The sequence below is a fragment of the Nicotiana tabacum genome, chromosome 6, assembly GCF_000715075.1.
Source record: "Nicotiana tabacum cultivar K326 chromosome 6, ASM71507v2, whole genome shotgun sequence".
NCBI lineage: Eukaryota > Viridiplantae > Streptophyta > Magnoliopsida > Solanales > Solanaceae > Nicotiana > Nicotiana tabacum.
The window spans coordinates 174,536,693-174,558,870 of record NC_134085.1 but is presented as its reverse complement, the minus strand read 5'-3'; the positions used below and the strand labels follow the sequence as shown (position 1 = coordinate 174,558,870).

At 37.3% G+C, this 22,178-nt stretch overlaps 2 protein-coding genes and 1 pseudogene across 2 annotated transcripts; 1 reads left to right on the top strand and 2 right to left on the bottom strand.

Annotated features, from left to right (window-relative positions):
* Nucleotides 1-1,381: 1,381 nt before the first annotated feature.
* Nucleotides 1,382-2,428, bottom strand: LOC107822022 (uncharacterized). The gene is made up of 2 exons (XM_016648512.2): nucleotides 2,177-2,428; nucleotides 1,382-2,007 (listed from the first exon to the last, which is right to left on the bottom strand). Exons 1-2 carry the CDS (start codon nucleotides 2,307-2,309, stop codon nucleotides 1,487-1,489), a joined length of 654 nt encoding a protein of 217 aa, XP_016503998.1. The 5' UTR covers nucleotides 2,310-2,428; the 3' UTR covers nucleotides 1,382-1,486.
* Nucleotides 2,429-2,706: 278 nt separating this feature from the next.
* LOC142182192 (putative F-box protein At5g55150) lies at nucleotides 2,707-4,873 on the top strand (annotated as a pseudogene).
* A 12,803-nt stretch (nucleotides 4,874-17,676) lies between these two features.
* On the bottom strand, nucleotides 17,677-21,533 carry LOC107814717 (putative pectate lyase P59). Its single transcript, XM_016640168.2, has 4 exons — nucleotides 21,263-21,533; nucleotides 18,691-19,342; nucleotides 18,339-18,581; nucleotides 17,677-18,143 (listed from the first exon to the last, which is right to left on the bottom strand). The coding sequence occupies exons 1-4, from the start codon at nucleotides 21,448-21,450 to the stop codon at nucleotides 17,922-17,924; spliced, it is 1,305 nt and encodes a 434-aa protein (XP_016495654.1). The 5' UTR covers nucleotides 21,451-21,533; the 3' UTR covers nucleotides 17,677-17,921.
* Between the last annotated feature and the right edge of the window lie 645 nt (nucleotides 21,534-22,178).

Genomic DNA, 22,178 nt, shown 5'->3' with positions numbered 1-22,178 from the left:
TGCCCCATATTGTCAAATTCTTGTAGAAACTTTTTTTTTCGCGTACTAGTTTTACAGGCACATAGCAATGAGCCCTATTTACAGGCACATTATACGGTACGTTGTCCACTTTATTGTTGGTAAAGGTTCATTTTGAATTGCACCAATTATCTTGAAGCTTCGCATTACAGTCCACTTTATGACTAATGTTTCCACTTTACACATAGTGTTACCAATTATACCTATAAATACTGGATTTAGCTCGATAAAAGTCGAGAAAATTGCCCTGTTTGCACTGTGTTGGAAGTAACCAACAAAACTAGTGCTCTTAAATTTTGTCTCCTGAAATATAAAATAAGAACATGCTTATGGGGATTACAAGTATAATATTATGTTTACCTATATCTAAAATAGGATTCTGTCTCTTTAATGCTTTGTGGATTCTTCAACTTTTGGAAGTCCATAAGAGGGATCCAGGATTTGAATATGATTGGTGCACCATTGTGAATATGCGGATCTAGAATATATATTTGACGGGTTTAACTTTAGTCTCTTACCATGAACCCACTAAACTTTTGAAATTATTTGTTCAAAATTATATTCTTTTTGAAATTTTAGTGATTTTCACACACACACACACACACACACACATATATATATATATATATATATATATATATATAAACAAGACAAATTTGAACTGTCAATTTCACATGTAGAGGTGCGCCAAATAATTATTGCACGATTGAAGTTTTTAAGCATAGGTGCACGCACATATATTTAAGAAATTTTAAAGAAATATAACATTGTTATACATGATTTAAGGAGAGGAACATGAGTTCACGTAATCGATACCCCTTAACCTAGATACACCCCTGGTCCAATATCGGTGTGGCCGTGTGTCATGGTGCAATTAGACTGTTTATATAGTCTTGAACAATATTCCAACCCATGAGCTAGCGGAGTTAGGCTCAATGTTTATTTTCTTATTGTCAACTCACTTGAGGCACACAAAGCGAAGAAGCTTCCTCTTAAGGAATAAGGATAAAGTACCATATCATACACAGAGTTTTGCCTTTTGTGTATTGGTGGATAGTTTTCATGAGGAATCAGGTCCCTTTGAGATAAAATGACCTTTGAACTGATGCTTATTCTGGTGTATCTTTCTCTTGTTACAATCAGAATCAAATGAGTCCCTAGCTAGCTCCTCAATTGACTTGGATACTTCTTGCTTTTGTAAAGTGCACTACATTTACTGTGGTAGTATTTGATTGGTATTGTCAAACTGTAATTGTTTGAAAGCATTTTGCAAAACTAACGTAACTGATACTATCTGCACAAATATTATAACATAAACAGATCATATATCAACAATTATCCGATGTATTTTGTCAATAGGGTCTTGAATGCAACTTAGCTTGTGTGTTCGCTTTGATGTTTATTGCACGTTGAATATGTTGGGTACAGAATTCTTTATCACATAACATTATTTAGGTAGAGATACTAGTCAATCAATTTTACTTGACTGACATTTATGAGAAACTAAAACACCTAAAGAAAATGCAATCAAAGCTGTTATAATAATCATCTTATTCTTTCTCATCGTTTCTTTTGCTGCTGCTACCAATAGATTATTTTCGTGCCACTTCTTTGCCATTTTTGCATCATGAAATTCTTCTTCCTCGCTTGCTTCGCTCTTTTCCTCTTTGCCATTTTGACTTTGTTCTTTATCATCCCTAATTGGACCTTCTTCCTCCTCTGGCTTTTTCTGTTGATTCTCTTCATGAGAATTGCTATCAGTTGCTACCTCGTCTTCTTCTTTGTTTTCTGGTAATTCCTTTGGGATGATAACATACAGAATCCCATCTTCAAGCCTTGCGCTTGTATCCTCAGATTTTGATTTTTCAGGTGCTTTAGTTGATATTTTAAAGCGGATATATTTATATTCGCTTACTTTCCTTTCTCCACTTACCGTTATATTGCCAAATATATCAACTTGAAGCTTCACCTCCTCCCTTTTGAACCCCTCTAACAAATTACAAGAACAAGATAGAATATTTAACACCATCATGATAATATATACGAACATATTGCTCTAACTTAAAAAATTGTCAATTAATACAATCCAAATAATAACTTGGAAAAGAAAAAAAGAGATTTTAAAACGCAAAATGAGGAGACAATGAAGTATGAATACCAGGAAGATCAATAAGAAGATAATGGTTGTCGGTATCCTCTATCCAGCCAGAGGAAGGTTCAAGATCTTCATATATGGAATTGGTTGAACTTGTCCAATTAGCCCCTCCTCTATAATCCCCAAGATGTGACATTGATTAGAGTTGGTTGATGTAGTTGAACTAAGTAATTGTTTTACCCTTTCCCTTTGTCAGATAAAGCTGTTAGTTGAGTTCTGTTGCAATGTTGTGTGTATATATATTTGCCACAAACTAGAACAATAGCCTGAATATAATGCACTATATTGTTTAGTTTATTATGATCATAATTAGATAGCTTTTCTTGCAAGATCTTGCAATTTTTATTCGGTTCTTTCACCTTGGGACTCTGTTACGGCAAATCCCTTATTTCCTTGTTGAGAAAGGTAATGCTTTTATTCGATGCTTTACTTCAATCCAAATGGTCAAAAAAGAGAGAGAACTAAAGTTGTCATTTGTTGCCATTGTTCAAGTAATCTATGGACATTAATTTGCACACATTGTCCTTAGCTTAATGGCGTGGAGGATAGATTTTTCCACAAACAGGATTATTTCAGTTTCTTCTATTGCAATAAAGTATATTATTCGTATATTTTTTGTTGAACCTTATGCATTTTCAAGGTGATCAATTTGATATGAACAGTGAAGATAACTGTTACTATCACAGTAAGGCAATTAACGACATAATTGACATTAAAAATATGTAATAAGAATAACAAAACTTGAGTAATACACATTATCTTATTTTCATTCAAAAGCCAAAGTGTTAGGAATTAGGACATAAAAAGTTTGGAGGAAATGTGAAATTGAAACTCTCTCGTACACCGAGCATATGATATCCCAAATCGTGATCTTTCGATGCAGAATGAATACACAGCTTAGGGTTGTTATCGGGAATGAAATTGATAATATGAACATAATTTCTGTCAAATTATGGCCAAGTGGCATGGCCTTCAACAAGTGGCAAGGCCTTTCAACAAATGTCAAGACTTTCAACAAGTGGCAAGCGTTTTCAACAAATATCAAAACTTTAAATAAGTGTAAGACTTTGAACAAGTGGTCAAATCCTTTCATGCAAAAGTGCCTATAAATAGGCCCAAACACTTGAAGAATATTATCAAGAAAAGTTTATCAATTATCTCCCTTTAAATTCCTCTTGTTTTACTTTATTATCTATTATTCCATAACATAGACTACTTGCTTTTGACTCTTTATATGATGTGTAATGAAAAAACTAACAGCACAACAGTACTCTTGAGCAAGAACAAACTCATGGTCAGAAGACAGAAGCCCACTTGTGAATCTGTATTCTAGTCTATTTACATATATATTGATCAACCACTTCTAGTTACATGACTAAAGCGACAAGGATGACTTCAAATAAAATTTGAATTCTAGTCTAGTCTAGAAATATATACCGCAGCGGAAACAATTCTTAACTTGAATGTAAGAAATAAGAAAATAGTATGCACATAAAATTTTCTTTTAGATGAAAATTCTCGGAAATATGTCATATTCAAGAGTCCTAATATCAATTTACATGGTCAGTTTACCTGACTTTTACAGTAAATTTGACTTGAATTCTTTAGATTTTATCTATAAAGTGGTCTGATTAGAAAAGTCAAACATGGTCGATTGGCGGGAAGTAAAATTCCTACCTGACAATTAATCCCGAACAAGATATGTCGCCTTAACTAGTTTTAGATTGTGAGAAGTAAATTCTTTTCCTAAACATCGCCGTTAGTCCCATCTACTTCAAATTGGTTAATTTACAAAAATAGCCTATTGATACAAGTAGGTGGTCACAACTCAGAACGGGGTTCAAGACTATCGTAATACTTGGAATTTTTTCTCCGCCAATATTATTGTGAGTTTATCAATATACTTGAAAAGTTTATATACTCAGCTTTATAATAATATTTTAAGAAGACTATGTTTCACAATATAAAAAGTCTTTATAAAGTGACCCCAAATTATTGATTTCATAAGGACCCAAAAAAATTATACTACGTACTTTTTTTATAAACATATAAATTTGATTGAAGACTATCTGAATTTTGCCATTGTCTGCAAAGCATGGCGATGTATTGCTACCAAAGACAATTTTAACAGCGACCTGCCTAGAATTCCATGGCTGATGCTAGCAGAGGAAGAGGGTAACAAGGACAAAGGCAGTGACGACGACGATAGTTCATGTAGAAAGTTCTTCGGCCTCTACAATGGCATGATTCTGAAGAAGAGGATTCCGAAAGCTACTGGAAAACGATGTATGGAGTTTATGGGATGGTTTATCACAGTAGGAGAAGATGACGGTGAAGTCAGTCTGTTACATCCTTTCTCCGGTGTTCAAATAAAATTGCCGCATCAAAATACCACCGAAGATTATGAGGCCTACCAACTGGGCCATCCAATGACCTTTTTCCAGAAAGCGGTTATGTCAGCTAATCCTTCTCATACATCCGATTATGTTCTCATGGTCATCGAGGGAGCCATCAACTTCCTCAGTTTTTGGAGACCAGGAGATTTGAGATGGACCAGGATTACGTGGGAAGAAAACTCACTCTCCACTTGGTGATGTCGTATATTTTAATGGCCACTTTTATGCAGTCGATTTTCTGGGCCGCATCCTTTTTTGTGATGTTGCTGGCCCTGAACCCACTAAAAGTCATGTTGGACTTTAAGCCATTGGGCTTTAAAGTAGAAGTATGAATTGGAAATGGAGGGAAATAAAATGGAGGGAAAATAAAAAATTTGAAGAAGTGAACTTTTGTCTTGCACTTTGTCCCTCATTGGCGAGGGACAACCACATTTGTGTGCTTATATATAGAATCACTTCTTAAAGCTCTTAAAAGGAGTTGAAGAGAATGAACCCTCGCGTCGTCGTCGTCGCGCGGCTCGACTTGGCTCTCTGACCGTGATTCTGCCGCGGTCGCGGTGGAACCGCGGCAGGTTTATTCAGAGAGTCTCTCTGACCGCGGTTCTGCCGCGGTCGTGGTAGAACCGCGGCAGGCAGTCACCTTTTCCAGACACCTCTTCTGATAATTGCCTATAAATTCTGAGGCAAGACTCCATTTTCTACACACGAAAAACACTCTAGAATTTCTTTCTTTCTGAATACACTGCATCCTAATTCGCAATCTCTCTCTCTCAAATTCGTAAGTGTGATTTTGCTCCATTCTTTGAGTTCGTTGGTATCCTGCAGTTTGTATTGTCACTGTTGCAGGAAGGTTTATTCCGTTTTATCCTGGGAGGATTTAATCCATTACCTTGGCAACTTGTGAGGGGTTAAAATTCCTTAAGGACGCACAAGAAAATTGTGGACTCGGAATATTTCTTATTCTTTATTGTTTTCTAGATTTCTTTATTCTTCTAACAGTTTTGTTTTCTGATTTTTGTTTTAACACAGTATCGCTCACAAGCTTAAGGAATTTTATTTACTAACGTTTCTGTGTTGATTATTAAACTGTTTCTATATACTTTGTTGGAGACTAAATCTTTGTTGCTTTCTACTCAAATAATTGTTTATGTCTGGTTTAAAGTACATAAAAACTTTGTCGGAATAATAAACGTACGGATTTGAAGTATATAAAAACTTCACCATTGTTACGTGTTGTATGTTTGGTTTGGTATTCAGTTTGAAGATATCAAAACTTCACTGATTTAACAAGTTCTGTATTGTTTTCAACTTTACAGAAATATGACGAATGAAAACCAAACTAATGGAAGTGTTGCGGGAACGGGTGCTACTGTTACGAGTGTTGCTGCCTCGTCAAGCCGTTCTACTCCTGCTCATGCTATGGCACCGGCAGAAAAACCCGGAAAGTTTTCCGGTATTGACTTCAAACGCTGGCAAATGAAGATGCTCTTCTATCTTACTACGTTGAGTTTGCAACGTTTCATCAAGGAGGATCTTCCGGTCATGGCTGAAAATACTCCGGATGATGAACGACTTGTTGTAACTGAAGCATGGAAACATTCTGACTTCTTGTGCAAAAACTACATATTGAGTTGTTTGGAAGATGGTTTGTACAATGTCTATAGTGTCATGGAAACTTCAAAAGCGTTATGGAATGCGCTTGAGAAGAAGTACAAGACTGAGGATGCCGGACTTAAGAAGTTTGTGGCTGCAAGGTTTTTGGATTTCAAGATGATTGACACTAGGTCAGTCATAACTCAAGTCCAAGAATTACAAGTCATTGTGCATGACCTCTTTGCTGAAGGTATGACCCGAATCAATAATTTTATTAATAAGATTTATCTTATTATTAATTATGAATTTGTTATTGAAGGTATGGTCATAAATGAGGCCTTTCAAGTCGCTGCTTTCATTGAGAAGTTACCTCCATTGCGGAAGGATTTTAAGAACTATCTTAAACACAAACGGAAGGAGATGACACTAGAAGACTTGATTGTTTGTTTGAGGATAGAAGAAGACAACAAAAATGCTGAAAAGAAGTCACGTGGAAACTCGACAATAATGGGGGCAAACAAAATAAGAAGAGGAAGAAGGCTTCTGGACCAAAGAATTACCCAAGCAAGAAAAAGTTCAAGGGTAATTGCCACAACTATGGAAAATCTGGGCATAAGGCCGTGGATTGTCGTGCGCCAAAGAATGATAAGAAGAAAAAGAATCAAGCTAACATGGTTGAAGATGAAATAGAGGACTTATGTGCCATGTTGTCTGAATGCAACTTGGTAGGAAATCCAAAAGAATGGTGGATAGATTCTGGAGCCACCCGCCATGTTTGTGCTAACAAGGAGTTATTTTCTTCTTATGCCCCCGTAGGACCCGACGAGACAATCTTCATGGGAAATTCATCTACGTCCAAAATTGAAGGAGTTGGCAAGATTGCGTTGAAGATGACGTCGGGAAAAATAGTGACTCTAAACCAAGTCCTCCATGTTCCAGAAATTCGCAAGAATCTTGTGTCTACCTCACTTCTTGTCAAGAATGGATTCAAATGTATTTTTGTTTCTAATAGTGTTGTACTAAGTAAGAACGATGTATATGTAGGAAAAGGTTACCTAAATGAGGGCCTTTTTAAGCTAAATGTAATAGCAGTTCCTATCAATAAAGTGAATGTTTCTTCTTACTTACTTGAGTCAAACACTTTATGGCATTCGCGTTTAGGTCACGTAAACTTCAAAACATTGCGGAAGATGATAAATCTAGAAGTATTACCAAAATTTGATTGCATTAATTCCAAATGTCAAATATGTGTGGAATCAAAGTATGCTAAGCATCCTTATAAGTCTGTTGAAAGGAATTCAAGTCCTTTAGACTTAATTCACACAGATATTTGCGACATGAAGTCAACACCATCTCGCGGTGGGAAAAAGTATTTTATTACTTTTATTGACGATAGCACGAGATACTGCTATGTTTATTTACTTAATAGTAAAGATGAGGCAATTGATGCTTTCAAGCAATACAAGAGTGAAGTTTAAACGCAACTAAACAAAAAGATCAAAATGATAAGAAGTGATAGGGGTGGCGAATATGAATCTCCTTTTGAAGAAATTTGTTTGGAAAATGGCATTATTCACCAAACAACTGCCCCTTACTCTCCACAATCTAATGGAATTGCGGAGAAGAAGAATCGAACGTTGAAGGAGATGATGAATGCATTACTAATAAGTTTTGGCTTACCACAGAACTTGTGGGGGGAAGCTATACTTACAGTTAACCGGATAATCAACCGTGTACCTCATAGTAAAACACAGTCCATTCCTTATGAAAAGTGGAAAGGAAGGAAGCCTAGCTTGAAATACTTCAAAGTGTGGGGGTGTTTAGCTAAGGTACAAGTTCCTAAACCTAAAAGGGTTAAGATATGTCCAAAAACGGTTGATTATATGTTTATTAGATATGTAACCAATAGCAAGGCATATCGTTTTCTGGTTCATAAATTAGAAAATCCTGAGATTCACATTAATACGATAATAGAATCAGATAATGCTGAATTCTTTGAAACTATTTATCCGTATAAAAAGGAAGTGAAGTGACCTACCAAAAGTCAAAACGACCTCGGGAGGAAATAACAGATGGTATGCCTAATGAAGAAAATCCAAGAAGAAGTAAACGTCAAAGGATATCTACTTCATTCGGTCCAGATTTTCTGACTTTTCTGTTAGAAATAACCCTCGTACCTTCAAGGAAGCAATGTCTTCCTCAGAAGCACAATATTGGAAGGAAGCTGTCAATAGTGAAATAAAATCCATATTGAGCAACCATACTTGGGAATTGGTTGATCTTCCTCCAGGTAACAAAACGTTGGGTTCTAAATAGATTTTCAAGAAGAAAATGAAGGAAGATGGTACTATTGACAAATACAAGGCAAGACTTGTTGTCAAAGGATTTAGACAACGAAAAGGTCTTGACTATTTTGACACATACTCGCCAGTAACAAGAATTACATCCATTCGGATGCTAATAGCGTTAGTCGCCTTGTATGGTCTTCAAATCCATCAAATGGATGTAAAACAGCATTCTTAAATGGTGATCTTGAGGAAGAAATTTACATGAACCAACCTGAAGGATTTGTGGTTCCGGAAAAATAAAAGAAGGTGTGTAGACTTGTCAAGTCCCTTTATGGACTAAAACAAGCACCCAAGCAATGGCATGCGAAATTTGACCAAAAAATGTTGTCAAATGGTTTTAAGATTAATGAATATGATAAATGTGTTTACATTAAGAATGTTCCAAATCATATAGTCATTGTTTGCTTATATGTTGATGATATGTTAATAATGAGCAAAGACATTGCCGACATTCAAGCTACTAAACGTATGCTCGCTAGTAAGTTTGATATGAAAGACTTAGGAGTTGCCGATGTAATTCTAGGAATTAAAATCCAGAGGACTCCTCAAGGTCTACCTTTGTCTCAGTCACATTACGTGAAAATGGTACTGGAAAAATTCAAACACTTGGAATTTAGAAGTGCAAGAACTCTAATTGACTTAAACCATCATCTTATAAAGAATAAAGGTGAAAGTACGTCTCAATTGGAGTATGCTCGTGTGTTGGGAAGCTTAATGTACATCATGAACTGTACACGACCTGAGATAGCTTGTGCAATAAGTAAACTTAGTCGATTCACAAGTAATCCCAACAAACATCACTGGGTGGCAATGAAACGAGCTCTGGGATACTTGGAGTATACCCAAGACTACGCCTTGCACTACAATAAATATCCTGCGGTTATCGAAGGATATAGTGATGCAAATTGGATAACCGGCTCAACAGAAACAAAGTCCACAAGTGGATATGTTTTTACTGTTGGTGGAGGAGCAGTATCTTGGAAATCTTCCAAACAGACGTGTAACGCTCGTTCTACAATGGAATCAGAGTTTATAGCTTTGGATAAAGCCGGTGAAGAAGCTGAGTGACTTCGAAATTTCTTAGAAGACATTCCGTTCTGGCCAAAGCCTTTGGCTCCTATTTGCATACATTGTGATAGTAAGGCTGCCATATGACGAGCAGAGAGCATTATGTACAACGGAAAGTCTCGTCATATACGACGAAGACATAACATCGTTAGACAACTACTTTCTAGTGGAATTATCACTATTGATTATGTAAAATCAAAGGATAATGTGGCAGATCCGCTTACAAAAGGCTTAACTAGAGAGGGAGTTGAGAAATCATCTAAAGGAATGGGACTATGGCCGAGGACAAGTCAACATGGCGGTAACTCTACCTAGAATCTTGGATGTTCCGAGATCTAGGTTCAAGGAGCTCAAACAAAGTTGTGATTGACCGGTTCAACATTGTCAAAATAAAATCTTTGGTCCATTCTCGTGATGAAGACAATGTTCAGTAACAAGGATAGAACTTTACACGTTCTTTAATGATTACCAAAGTTTGATGAGGTATCTATCAAATAGTATCAATCTAAAGGATTACACGTTTAGGAATCACCTACGTAAGTGTGAAGTGTAACCGCTTCAAGGAGAATTATGTAAGGCCAATTCTCTACGCACTTATGAGACCAGGCGGTGTTCATGGCTAAAACGAACACAACAATGAGAACCAAAAGACGGTTAAGGGTTGGTTGTGTGACATATGGCTGTCTAGGTATACACTAAAGTTCGACGGTTCAAAGATATCAAATCTACCGATTGACCGAGTATATCCGACATATGTTCACTACGGAAAGTTCAAAGGGAAACCTACTTATCCAGATGCAATTAATCCTTACTTGCAAAATCACATAGCTTTCATCTATGATCTTTCTTGATACAGACATTCCCATTCATGTGGGGGATTGTTGGACTTTAAGCCATTGGGCTTTAAAGTAGAAGAAGTGTGAATTGGAAATGGAGGGAAATAAAATGGAGGGAAAATAAAAAATTTGAAGAAGTGAACTTTTGTCTTGCACTTTGTCCCTCATTGGCGAGGGACAACCACATTTATGTGCTTATATATAGAATCACTTCTTAAAGCTCTTAAAAGGAGTTTAAGAGAATGAACCCTCGCGCCGTCGCCGTCGCTCGCTCGCTCGGCTCGGCTCGACTCGGATCGGATTTGGATTTGGAAAATGATCGATCGATGAGATTATTTTTTGGACAAAATTTATTTAATTATTTAATAATTAATTAAATGCCAAGTTACTGCTGAAAATACGCCAGAATCTTGCTGAAGATTCAGAGAGCCTATCTGACCGCGATTCTGCCGCGGTCGCGGTGACAAGCTGCGTATTCTTCTGAAAAGTCACCTTTTCCAGACGCCTCTTCTGATAATTGCCTATAAATTCTGAGTCAAGGCTCCATTTTCTACACACGAAAAACACTCCAGAACTTCTTTCTTTCTGAATACACTGCATCCTAATTCACAGTCTCTCTCTCTCAAATTCGTAAGTGTGATTTTGCTCCGTTCTTTGAGTTCGTTGGTATCCTGCAGTTTGTATTGCCACTGTTGCAGGAAGGTTTATTCCGTTTTATCCTGGGAGGATTTAATCCATTACCTTGGCAACTTGTGAGGGGGTTAAAATTCCTTAAGGACGCACAAGAAAATTGTGGACTCGGAATATTTCTGATTCTTTATTGTTTTCTAGATTTCTTTATTCTTCTAACAGTTTTATTTTCTAATTTTTGTTTTAACGCAGTATCGCTCACAAGTCATATAGTAGCTCAGCTACCATTCGGTCTGGGACACCATCGAGAGCAGTTATATATCTTAGAATCACTAGGATCGTTATTTGTAGTTGTGCGTAATGGTGTCCATGCAAGGCATGTCAAAGATGATTGCGACAGAATTCCACTGACCTTCATCCCAGTAGACGGTATTAAAGCAGAGCAAACATATGGGACAACAGACTTTCGAGTTTTCCAGGTCGATTTAGCTGCTGGCAATGTGACTCAACCCAGGGAATTAGGGGACAGAGCTTTCTTTCTGGGTGCTAATGCTACTCTTTCAGTCCAAGCTTCTCAGTTTCCATGAATTAGGCCCAATCACATTTATTTAACAGAAGACTATTGGATAACATACCTCTACTTTGAAGAAGGTGGAGGCTTGGACTGTTGAAGTTTGGCAAAATGCCAAAGTCCCACATTGGTTGGGAGTTAAGTTTGGGGGGGATTTTTCCCCTATAAAAGAAGACCTAATGTTTAGGATTGAAACACACCTCTCATTTGCCTTCTCATCTGTTTAAGGCATTTGTATCTTCTCTCTTTAGTATTATTTCACTTATATTTTTGGAGTGAAATAAAATATTGGTTGTGTCCGAGGAGTAGGCAAAATTAGCCGAACCTCGTAAATTTTGGTGTTCCTTTTATTGTTGTTTTATTGTCTTATTTATTATTTGGTGGTTGTCATAATTTTTGGTATAGTAGTTGTGACTTATTCACACTATATACATTTGGCTTCTGCAACAATTGGTATCAGAGCCAAGGTATTGTCTAAGTATGCTCTGTGGTTGCAGCATAGTCTGATCTTCCACATCAGAAAAGATTTATCTTGGTAACTGAGTCAAGGTTCTGTCTGAGTATGCTCTGTAGTTGCAGCTTAGTCTGATCTTCTACATCAGAAAGGAAATAATCTTGATTTGTGTCGTCAGCTATTAAATAATATTTGTGTCAAATATGGGGGACAATAAACAAGAAGAATCTACATCAAGTGTCAACAATACGTCATCATTGGCATCTTCGCTTATGACAAGAAATGTGTCAAATGCGAAATTTGCGGTAGAAATTTTTGACGGGTCCGGACATTTTGGGATGTGGCAAGGCGAGGTTCTAGATGTCCTTTTTCAACAAGGGCTAGATCTGGCCATTGAAGAAAAGAAACCAGATGTTATTGGAGAAGAAGATTGGAGAATTATCAACCGTGTTGCTTGCGGTACCATTCGATCCTACCTTGCTAGAGAGCAGAAATATCCATACACAAAAGAAACTTCTGCAAGTAAATTATGGAAAGCACTGGAGGATAAATTTTTGAAGAAAAACAGTCAAAATAAATTGTACATGAAGAAGAGACTGTTTCACTTCACCTATGTTCCTGGTACCACGATGAATGAACATATCACCAGTTTCAATAAGTTGGTCACAGATTTGCAAAATATGGATACAACTTATGATGATGGTGACTTGGCCTTAATGTTGTTGGCGTCACTTCCTGATGAGTACGAGCACCTTGAAACTACTCTACTCCATGGAAATGATGAAATTTCTCTCAGAGAAGTTTGTTCAGCTTTGTACAGCTATGAACAAAGAAAGCGAGAAAAACAGAAGGGCGGAGAAGGAGAAGCACTGTTTGTGAGGGGTCGTCCTCAAAATCAAACGAGGACAAAGAAGGGAAGATCCAAGTCAAGATCCAGACCCAGCAAAGATGAATGTGCTTTTTGTCGAGAAAAAGGGCACTGGAAGAAAGACTGTCCGAAGTTGAAGAATAAGGCCAAACATAACAATGGAAAGGCTATTATGGATTCAAATGTAGCTGATTGTGATGATTCAGACTTCTCATTAGTTACAACAGAGTCATCAACATCATCAGACATATGGTTGATGGACTCGGCTTGTAGCTATCATATGTGTCCCAACAGGGACTGGTTCGTGGAATTTCAAGAAGGAGAATATGGAGTCATCCACACAGCGGATAACAGCCCTCTTACCTCATATGGCATTGGTTCAATACGATTAAGGAACCATGATGGAATGATCAGAACATTGATAGATGTTCGATATGTACCGGATTTGAAGAAGAATCTCATCTCTGTGGGAGCCCTAGAATCAAAAGGGTTCAAAATCATTGCAGAAAATGGAGTGATGAGAGTATGCTCCGGTGCACTAGTGGTAATGAAGGCTAATCGGAAGAATAATAATATGTACCGCTATCGTGGCAGTACAATTATTGGGACAGCGACAGTAACATCCAGTGACGACAAAGAGGCAGAAGCAACCAAGCTATGGCACATGCGCTTGGGACATGCTGGAGGAAAATCCTTGAAAACTCTATCAGATCAAGGATTGTTAAAAGGAGTAAAGGCTTGCAACTTGGAGTTTTGTGAGCATTGTGTTAAAGGGAAACAGACAAGGGTTAAATTTGGTACAGCGATCCATAATACTAAAGGCATTTTGGATTATGTACACTCTGATGTTTGGGGTCCTTTCAAAACACCTTCATTGGGTGGGAAGCACTATTTTGTAACCTTTGTTGATGATTTTTCCCGAAGAGTATGGGTGTATACAATGAAGAGCAAAGATGAAGTGTTGGGAATTTTTCTCAAATGGAAGACGATGGTGGAGAATCAGACAGGCAGGAGAATCAAGTGTATTCGCACAGACAATGGAGGTGAATACAAAAATGATCATTTCAATAAGGTCTGTGAAAATGATGGCATCGTCCGACACTTCACTGTTAGACATACACCACAACAGAATGGAGTGGCAGAACGAATGAACCGGACCTTGCTGGAGAAGGTACGATGTATGTTGTCCAATGCTGGCTTGGGCAAAGAATTTTGGGCTGAGGCAATTACATATGCATGCCACCTCATTAATCGTCTACCATCTGCTGCTATTGATGGCAAAACACCATTTGAAAAATGGTACGGAAAACCTGCTGTAGATTATAACTCTTTGCACGTGTTTGGCTCAACTGCATATTATCATGTGACGGAGTCAAAATTGGATCCAAGGGCAAAGAAGGCTATTTTTATGGGAATTACTTCTGGAGTCAAAGGATATCGCTTATGGTGTCCTATGACAAAGAAAGTAATATTCAGCAGAGATGTTACCTTTGATGAATTTGCTATGGTAAATAAGGTAACAGAAGATACCAAACAAAATGAAGGTGCTTCTAAGCAGGTGGAGTTTGAGGGAAAATTTATTTTTCCTACACAAGAAGCAGAGGAGGAAACAAATGAAGATTACCCTCTGGAAGGAGAGCCAGTAGAGGAGATTCCAACTCAGGAATCTCAACAACAACTTGAATCAATAGCAACCAGCAGGCCAAAAAGAACAATAACGAAACCTGTTCGTCTCATAGAGACGGTTGCTTGTGCAACCTCAATTGTAGCTGATGATATTCCTACTACTTATAAAGACGCTGTCCAAAGTTCAGAAGAAGATAAGTGGAGGATTGCCATGAATGATGAAATACAGTCCCTTCATCAGAATCATACATGGAGATTGACCAATCTCCCGAAGGGAAAGAAAGCAATTGGGTGCAAATGGGTATTTGCAAAGAAAGAAGGATTTCCTAACCAATTAGATGTTCGCTACAAAGCAAGATTGGTGGCCAAAGGATATGCTCAAAAGGAGGGAATTGATTACAATGAAGTGTTTTCTCCAGTTGTAAAACATTCCTCCATTAGAATTATGTTGGCTTTGGTAGCACAATTGGATTTGGAACTAGTTCAGATGGATGTAAAAACTGCGTTTTTACATGGAAACTTGGAGGAGGAAATCTACATGACTCAGCCAAAAGGATTCAAAGTTGCTGGAAAAGAAAATATGGTGTGCAAACTTGAAAAATCGTTGTACGGATTGAAACAATCTTCTAGACAATGGTACAAGCGATTTGACGAGTTTATGTTGCGGCAAGGGTACAAGAGAAGCAAATACGATCATTGTGTGTATTTGCACAAGCTTAAAGATGGTTCCTTTGTATATCTTCTCCTATATGTTGATGATATGTTGATAGCTTCCAAGAATTTGGAAGAAATTGATAAGTTGAAGATTCAACTGAAGAAGGAGTTCGAGATGAAGGATTTGGGTGAGGCAAAGAAAATTCTTGGCATGGAGATAATTAGAGATAGACGTTCAAAGAAACTCTGTTTATCTCAAAAGGAATATTTGAAGAGAGTACTTCAACGTTTTGGCATAGATGACAAGACTAAGCCAGTTAGTACTCCACTTGCTTCCCATTTTAAGCTAAGTACTACTATGTCGCCAATGGATGAAGCTGAACGAGAGTATATGTCAAAGGTACCATACGCAAATGTTGTTGGTAGCTTGATGTATGCAATGGTTTGCACAAGGCCTGACATTTCACAAGGTGTTGGAGTTATTAGCAGATATATGCACAATCCAGGGAAGGAGCATTGGCAAGCTGTGAAGTGGATTCTACGGTATATTCATAATACTGTAGATGTCAGGTTAGTTTTTGAGCAGGAAGACAATCAGTCTGTAGTTGGATATTGTGACTCAGATTTTGCGGGTGATATGGACAAACGAAAATCAACTACTGGTTATGTGTTTACTTTTGCAAAGGCACCAGTTAGTTGGAAGTCTACTTTGCAGTCAACAGTTGCTTTGTCTACAACAGAGGCAGAGTACATGGCTATTACAGATGCTGTGAAAGAGGCAATTTGGCTTCAAGGATTGCTAAAGGAGCTTGGTGTTGAACAAAAAGGTATCACAATTTTTTGTGATAGTCAAAGTGCTATTCAATTAGCGAAGAACCAAGTTTATCATGCAAGGACGAAGCACATTGATGTTCGGTATCATTTCGTACGAGAAATCATAGAAAAAGGTGGAGTCACGGTGAAGAAAATTCATACTACAGAGAATCCTGCTGATATGCTGACAAAGGTGGTGACTGCGGTCAAGTTTCAACATTGTTTGGATTTGATCAACATTGTTGAACACTGAAGATTGAAGATGAAGACACAACCAAAATTTGTTATTGAGAGAGAATTGAAAATGTGGAATTTTGCCAAGGTGGAGATTTGTTGAAGTTTGGCAAAATGCCAAAGTCCCACATTGGTTGGGAGTTAAGTTTGGGGGGATTTTTCCCCTATAAAAGAAGGCCTAATGTTTAGGATTGAAACACACCTCTCATTTGCCTTCTCATCTGTTTAAGGCATTTGTATCTTCTCTCTTTAGTATTATTTCACTTATATTTTTGGAGTGAAATAAAATATTGGTTGTGTCCGAGGAGTAGGCAAAATTAGCCGAACCTCGTAAATTCTGGTGTTCCCTTTATTGTTGTTTTATTGTCTTATTTATTATTTGGTGGCTATCATAATTTTTGGTATAGTAGTTGTGACTTATTCACACTATATACATTTGGCTTCCGCAACATGGACATGGGGGTGTTCAACTTAGCAGATGGAAGCATCCAGCCGCATTACAACGGTGTTTCCCTCAGTCGTTCTGGTCCTCCAACTTGGGTCACACCAACTCTGTATTGAGTCAGACTCATCCTTTTTTATTCTACTTGTTAAGCTAATGTTCTTGAATTACCATAAAAGTTACTGTTCTTTTTATAAAATAATTATAGCCTGTCATTTACATTCAGAAGATTGATGTATCTTTCTTGCTGGCTTCATATAACTGGACAAAAGATACTCCCATTAGTTGTTGTACTTTGTTTCTTTCAAGTATGCATGTTGTGTTGGGATGCGATCAGTATTGGCCTTATTCTCAAAACTCCTGCTGGAAACTGTTCAAGATCTAATAATATTGAGGTGCAGTCACCTCTGCCACTGATATACTAACTGAAAAACAGAAATAAGCGACGTTACCATCTTCTAGTTGTCTGTAGTAACGAAAGAGTTCAAGGCGCTTCTATTACTCTGCTTCAATACATGAGTCAATGACTGACTGTACATATATTACTTAATGTTGGTTCCCCTCCTGAGTTTAGTATTGCTTCCATGACATTTAACTTCTGGCACAGTCTTCGGATGATTTTGACGGAAAGGTAAGTCTCTTCACTTATTAATCAACGTGAGGTGCTTCAGAGCAAATTTTGCATCGCTTTATTTTCGTGATTCAGTGAGTTGTAGAGAACTTTCTGCAGTGAAACATCCACTGAAGCACATAGATATCGCAGTGTGCAGGTTCTCTCTTCATCGTCAATTGTTTCTCTGGTGAGGTTTTTGCAATAAGGAGTTTGCTCATGCACATTTATAGTTGTAGAACACTAACAAAGGAAGCAACCTCTAACTTTTTACCCATCAATGAACAAGAAAAGCTGAGTCTTTGCTTGGAACAGTTACATTTTGAATGTTCATAGTCATGGAAAATAATACTCCCATGATTAATAGTAAAAACGTTTTTATTTAATAATTCACTACTACATTAATACATGGAAAAAAACAAAATAATCTGAAAAACTTTCAGAAACCTGTGTACAATTCCAGAACATGAAAACTTTCCCAAATTTACTCACACTCATTCTCCTCCGTCCATTACCAGCTTGGTAAATAAGAGGAGAAAGGGAGCAGATCTACTACACTTTTCAGCTACTGTTTTTTTGAGCTTATTTATTGAGGTTGAATTGCTCTAACAAGGCTTCCCCTCAATGCAGTTCAGAGAGCCTGAAAATCGTGTCAGGCTGCTCACAAATGATCCTGGCTTGGAGCTGATCATATCAGGACTCCTCAAGAATGCATGATTTGGATTTCCAGATTCTACAAAGAACGCCCCGTTCATCATAAGATCTCCCTGTGATTTCCATACCCAATTCTTCCACACGCTCTCAGGTGCATAATCCCTTTTTGTCACCTACACATAAAAGGAAAAAAGTTTGAGCGTCAGTTCTATTAGACCTGTTCCAAATCTGCTAGTCTCTTGATCCATTTTATTTTATATGACAAATTTAAGGAAGATAACAAAGACTTTTGGAAAGTACCAAAAGAAAGGCTGTTATACAAAATGGAACAAAGTGGATTTTCCGAAAATCAATAGTTTTGCATTTACCTCTTTGGCGTTTGGATTAGGGGGAGCGATGAAACGATTTCCCTGGCTAAGTATGGTAGGATGCATGCTTCCTCCAATAGCATACATTAGCCAATGTGTGTAATCATTGTTGACAGCATGAACAAATCCCCATCTCACTCTTGGCATCCTCTGCATCAACCCTTGTCCAAAGTGATTGAAAGCAAGTGTTATTTGCATAATAGAGTCCCTTGAGGAGCTATCACTGGCTCCAAACAACATGACCTACAAAAATTTAAGCAAATAAATCAAATGTTTGTCTTCTGTATTCTCATTAATTAGAAAGCAAAATCAGGTATGGAGAAAACTTGGAATAATTAAGCTAAATATTTACTTCATTATGTTTAGTGAAATGGCTGTTGGAAATAGTAATGGCAGTGGAAGCCTCAACAGCATCAATGAGACCATCCTGACAATTGGACATTGAGACGTGATCAATCCAAACATTTGTGGATCCAAAGATTGAAATACCATCGCCATCACTTTTCGTTCGATAACCGTAATGGTCGACGGAGTCTCTAATTAGGCCACCATTACCAGCCTTAGTATCATGAATGCGAAGGTTACTAATTATAACATTGTGTATGAACTGTAACATAAGGCCACCACCATGAGCAATGTGCACTTGCTTTCCTCGGGCGTCAATTGTCTTGTTGCTGGTCATAATAAGCTCCTCGTTTAGCCTAATTACCATGTTCTTGGCAAATATAATCCAAAGTGGCTGCGGCTGTATCACGGCGTGGCGTAAAGTTCCAGGCTTGGGATTAACTAAATCGCTGTCGGAATTGTCAGTTACTACGTAGATTTTTCCACCTTTGCCTCCGGTTGTCTTGCGGCCAAAGCCAAGGACGCAATCTGCTAGTTTCATGCGGTTTCGAGCCCAGTTTGGATCGCACCGCCAGCACTGGTCAATTGGGTTCGTCGCCTTGCATTGACCATTGTACCTGTGCAGGTCCCTTCTTCTGCTATTGCTGCCCCGTACGGCCCTGGAGATACATAGGCAAATTCAAAATTTGGAGTCGGTGGATTCAGAATGTATGTATAATTTATCATATGTAATACTTTTAAGGCGGAGTACATCCAGAGACACTTAAAGTTGACATCATTTTTCATTTAGACATCTAAATTGAAGGTTGTTCCTGTTGAGCACTTATATTATACTAAATTTGTTCCAATTAGGCTCTTTTTTGACAATTAGCCAAACTTACAAAGTGTGTGCAATGCACTCGCGGCTGACAAATAAAAAAAAGGATATATATCATTTTGAGTTAAAAAGAAAAAAGAAAAAACTATTTTAAAATCTATTAAGCAAACAAAATAAAATAACATTCTCAAAAAGAAAAGAAAAAAAACTTAATTTACACCCAATCAGAAAATGCCACATTATTAACAAAAGAAAAGACAAAAAAAAGGACACATTGGTGTTCTTGAAATCATTGTTCTTGATGTTCTTCACTATCTTCATGCCTATTCTTGTTCCAACCACGATTTTAATCCAAAATTTCAAGAGAAACTCTTCCAAATTGTTATAACTTCAACTAAAAATTTCCTACCAAGACTCGAAGACAACCCAATATTAATTTCTCAATTTTTCATCAAATCAAGTAACCCATTTTAAACCTTTAAGCTTTATAAAGACATAATTAATGATGTTCCGATTTGAAATGAAGAATTCGAACTCATTTTAGTTTTAATCAATTGGGGGGGGGGGGGAGGAGCTGCTCCTGGAGAAGAGTGACAGTTGAAGATAAGTGGGGTGAAGAAGAAGGGTTCGGCGATGGGGGTTAGAGAGGAGGGTGGCGGAGGATTTGGTGGCGACGGGGGGGAGTTTGGCGGCGGCTCGTTGTTTGGAGTAGGGGCTGGCAGCTGCTTTTTTGGGATTTCATTTCTTACTTTATCAATAGGGACGGTCATGGCTCAAACTTTCGAGCTAAATCAATGGTGGAGGCACAACAATGGTGAAAGTGGAGGAGGCAATGTTGGAAATGGTGGTGGACATAAAGAAGAAGAAGAAGAACAAGAAGGAGGAGGAGGAGGAAATAAAAAAGACAAAAAAAACTATTTTTGGGCTCTTCACGCGCCTATATTGGGTGAAACTCACTCTATGTGTCAACTCAGCAAGAAGTGTCTAATTGGAATAAAGTTCATAATGTATGTGCTCATTAGGAACACCCCTAAGTTCAGGTGTCTAAATGAAAAGTCGTGTCAATTTTAAGTGTCTCCATTCAGCCTACTTTTAAATTATTTTTGCATATGTATGCAGAATTCAATCGTAAATTCAGTTGACAACACATATTATGATGTGGACTTCTATTCGAATTAATAAGATTTAGGGGTGTCAAATGGGTGGGTTGGGTTAATTTTAGACGGGTTAAAATGGGTTGAGTCAATAAATGGGCAGGTCAATAACCCATCCAAAAATAATTTAGGTCAAGATGAGCTAAGTCAATAAATGAGTAGGTCAATGACCCACCAAAAATTAACTTGGCCCGAGATAGTTGGGTCAAGTTGGGCTAAAATTTGAATCATGACCCAACCAGCCCAATTTTTACCAAGCTTTAATTAATGTCTATTATTTTCTTATGAATTATTTAATTATCAAATAAGACTTTTTTTCTTTTGTTATGGTCATATATAACACAAACAAAAAAAAACTTATTTGTAAGATATTTTAGCAAAATTACTCATGAATTAATTTGGGTTAAAATTAGTACAACTTTAGATGAACTGAAATAGGTTGGATCAAAATGAGATGAGTTCAATAAATTGGCAAGTCAATGACTAGCTCAACCTTGAACGAATTGGCCGGTCAAATAGGTTTGGGCTCAAATTGCCACCTATGAGTCTGGATTAAAAAGTTGAGTTCACCAACTAAAAAGTGAAGGAAGAAATGAGAGGGAACTTACTTGTCAACTTGGTTGTTAAGATGATCGGCTACAATCTTAGGATTAGGATGATAGGCATGGCGAGCGGCCTTCTTTGCTTTCTCGGCTCGCTTCCGCCACACCTCATCAAACTCCCCAATGTGTGCCTCTATGCTAAGAACTAGAACAACCATAACAAACAAAAACAAATTATTCTTTGTGAATTCCATGTTTGATAATTATATCGTACAAATTATCTCTCCTGTAAATTTCTCTCTCTGTGATTTTCTTGTTTTCGCATCCTTTAAAGGGATGATTTGTAATAGAAATGGATAGAATATCCTCCACAGTTTCAAGGCGATTAGAGCAGAGGAAGTAAATTAAGAAGTTAAGAGGGAAAAGTGGAGAACCACTTTCACGCTTAACGGTCAACAGTTGCTCTAGTTCTAATTCTTTTGACATAATATTATAACCCCCTCTAAATTTGTGATCTTTTTTCATCCCATTCACGAACTAAGAGCGCACAAGCGGTTATAAAAATTCCATTTCTGAATATTGCTGTCTGTAATTCCTTGCTATGTTTACATAAACATATATAGACCTATGAACAGACTTTTCATTTTATTTTTAAAATTAACTTATATAGTATAGTTAATATGAAAAGGAACTAGAGTACTCCAAAATCAAAAAAAGAAAAACAATGGCAGAGGGAAACTAATTAGGACGAAACCTCTACCAAATAATTGGAGAGGAAAGAAATTAAAGGGCCTAATATAAGCTAAAAAGTAAATCAAACTCGGGACTCAACCCCTAAAAATAAGAAAGGGAACTGCAGATGTATGTTTACCTAAAAATTTCAGTTGATAAACATAGAAATCGATGTTAATAAAGAGCTTATTGATATTACTTATAAGTTGGTCACTTTTCTGTTGTATATTGAATTTTTTTACTAATATTT

Excerpts from the sequence above, each read along its gene's own strand:
- LOC107822022 (XM_016648512.2), bottom strand. The coding sequence starts at position 2,309 with ATGTCACATCTTGGGGATTATAGAGGAGGGGCTAATTGGACAAGTTCA. Across the intron at positions 2,008-2,176 it reads TCTTCTTATTGATCTTCCTG|AGGGGTTCAAAAGGGAGGAG; the intron begins GTATTCATACTT and ends GTAATTTGTTAG.
- LOC107814717 (XM_016640168.2), bottom strand. The coding sequence starts at position 21,450 with ATGGAATTCACAAAGAATAATTTGTTTTTGTTTGTTATGGTTGTTCTA. Across the intron at positions 18,582-18,690 it reads ATTTCACTAAACATAATGAA|GTCATGTTGTTTGGAGCCAG; the intron begins GTAAATATTTAG and ends AAATTTTTGTAG. Across the intron at positions 18,144-18,338 it reads CTAATCCAAACGCCAAAGAG|GTGACAAAAAGGGATTATGC; the intron begins GTAAATGCAAAA and ends TTTTATGTGTAG.